Source organism: Streptopelia decaocto (genome assembly GCF_964273445.1).
Source record: "Streptopelia decaocto genome assembly, chromosome: 15".
Classification (NCBI taxonomy): domain Eukaryota; kingdom Metazoa; phylum Chordata; class Aves; order Columbiformes; family Columbidae; genus Streptopelia; species Streptopelia decaocto.
In genome coordinates this window covers 14,780,200-14,782,867 of record NC_138670.1, presented here as the reverse complement: position 1 = coordinate 14,782,867, position 2,668 = coordinate 14,780,200, and the positions used below count along the sequence as shown (strand labels likewise).

The 2,668-nt window shown below is 58.9% G+C and overlaps 1 protein-coding gene across 1 annotated transcript; it reads right to left on the bottom strand.

The window, feature by feature from the left end:
• Positions 1–400: 400 nt before the first annotated feature.
• LOC309446622 (uncharacterized protein) lies at positions 401–2,136 on the bottom strand (the record flags this gene model as incomplete). The annotated part of the gene is made up of 2 exons (XM_082066486.1): positions 1,904–2,136; positions 401–694 (listed from the first exon to the last, which is right to left on the bottom strand). Coding segments are annotated over exons 1-2 (424 nt in total), but the record flags the coding sequence as incomplete, so codon positions are not given.
• Between the last annotated feature and the right edge of the window lie 532 nt (positions 2,137–2,668).

The window sequence follows — 2,668 nt, the reverse complement described above, 5'->3', positions numbered from 1 at the left end:
CCCACGGCCCCCCCAAAACCGGCCCCTGAGCCCCCCCCCACCCCCCTGCACTTCCCCCCCTTCCCATCGTCCCAATTGGACCCCAAATCACCCACATTGGACCCAAAATCGCCCCCAGAATCCCCACCAACCCCCCTGGGGTTTATTCCCTTCGAATTGTCTGAATTTGACCCAAAATGGCCCAAACTGGACCCAAAATCACCCACATTGGACCCAAAATCGCCCCCAGAATCCCCAGCAACCCTCTTGGACTTTTTCCTCTTTGAACCACCCGAATTTTGCCCCAAATCGTCCAAATTCGCCCCAAAATCCCCATGACCCCCCATGGAGTTTTCCCCCTTGTCCCCCTCTGAATTTCCCCCCAAATTTCCCCCCAAATCGCCCGAATTTCCCCCCAAACCTCCGCCCCCGGCTCCCGCCCCCGAACAGCCGCGTTTTGCCCCAAAATCGGCGGATTTGGCCCCAAAGCCCTTGGGCACGGCGGCCAGCGCCCCCTCCAGCAGCCGCGCCCCCCGGGGGGTGCCGGCCGCTCCACCCAGCCCCCCCCGCACCAGCGCCCCCAGGATGGGGCCCAGCAGCTCCATTGGGGTCAATGGCAGGAGGGTCCGGAGCAGCCGATACGCGTGGAGGTCTCGAACCGCCGACTCCAGCCCGGCCGCCAGCGCCTCCCGCAGCACGTTGGGGGCGAACAGAGCTGGGGGGGCAGAATTAGACCCATAGAGACCCATGGGAGTCAATTGGGGGCAATGGGGTCTCAAACCTCCGACCGCAGCCCGACCGCCAGCGCCTCCCGCAGCACGTTGGGGGCGAACAGAGCTGGGGGGGCAGAATCAGACCCATGGACACCCAGAGAGACCCACGGGAGTCAATGGGACCCATAGAGATTAATGGGAGTCAATGGGACCCATAGAGATCAACAGAAGTCAATGGGGGGCAATGGGACCAATAGAAACCCATGGGGGTCAATGGGACCCATAGCCAGCCATAGAGATCAATGGGAGTCAATGGGACCCACAGAGACCCATAGGGACTCATAGAGACCCATGGGGGTAAATGGGAGTCAATAGGGGTCAATGGGGGTCAATGGGACCCATAGACACCCATAGAGATCAATAGAAGTCAATGGGGGGCAATGGGACCAATAGAGACCCATGGGGATCAATGGGGGTCAATGGGACCCATAGCCAGCCATAGAGATCAATGGGAGTCAATGAGACCCATAGAGACCCACAGGGACTCATAGAGACCCATGGGGGTAAATGGGAGTCAATAGGGGTCAATGGGGGTCAATGGGACCCATAGACACCCATAGAGATCAATAGAAGTCAATGGGGGGCAATGGGACCAATAGAGACCCATGGGGGTCAATGGGACCCATAGCCAGCCATAGAGATCAATGGGAGTCAATGAGACCCATGGAGACCCACAGGGACTCATAGAGACCCATGGGGATCAATGGGAGTCAATAGGGGTCAATGGGGGTAATTTGCCCAAAATTGCCCCAAAATCCCTCAGAAAAATCCCAAATTCCACCAAAATTCCTCAGAAACCCCAAAATCCCCCCAATTTCAACTAAAGTTCCTCAGAGAACTAAATATCCCCCCAAATTGCCCCAAAGTTCCTCAGAGACACCAAAATCCCCCCAAATTGCCCTAAAATTGCTCAGAAACCGCAAAATCGCGCCAAAATTCGTCAGAGACCCCAAAACCCGCCAATTTTCACCCAAATCTCCTCAGAGACCCCCAAACCCGCCCAAATCGCCTCAAATCTCCTCAGAGCCCCTAAAACCCGCCCAAATCGCCCCAAATCTCCTCAGAGCCCCACAAACCGCCGCGTTTCCCGGCACCCCCCGCCCCCCCGAGAGCCCCAAAACCGCGGGATTTCGGCCCAAAACGGCGCTCACCGAGCTCGTGCGGCTCCAGCCCGCCCTGCAGCGTCTCCAGAGCCCGTTTGAAGTATCGCGAGGTTTCGGGGTCCAGCGAGGGGCCCGATCCCCACCGGGGGTCCCCCCGTTTCTGCCGCCGAACCCCCATAGCGTGCACAAAATGGCGGCGGGCGGCGCCTCCTTATATCCCGGCGTGCACCGCGCCTGCCGATTCAAACAGCGACAAAATAGCGGCGGGACGCGGCGGCGGCGCCTCGTTATATCCCACAACACACCGCGCGGGGGGCGGGAAAACACGGGCGCCGCGTTATATCCCAGCGTGCACCGCGGCGCCGCGTTGCGTTTGAGCGGCGCCGCGGTGCACGCTGGGATATAACGAGGCGCATGCGTTTTGCCACCCCCTCCCCCCCTCCCATTGCGCGGTGTACGCTGGGATATACCGTGGCGTTCCACCCCAGAAGCGGCCATTTTGTCGTTGTTTTAACGGCGGGCGCGGTGCACGCTGGGATATAACGAGGCGGCGACGCGCGACGCCATCTTGGATCCGGCCGGTAACTAAAGGCCGAACGCCTGGGTCCGTTTCCAAAAATCGGATTTATTGGTATTTTATTATCAAAAAACGCGGTTTTTTTGCGCAAACGCGGTGGATAAAAGGGGGCGGGGCTTTCCTGAGGGGGGGGCCGGGAGGGGCGGGGCTTAAAGTGCTCGCCAATCAAAAACAAGGCCAAAAATTGACCTAAACTGGACCGGTGGCCATTTTGTTGCAATTTTTTCACCCATTTA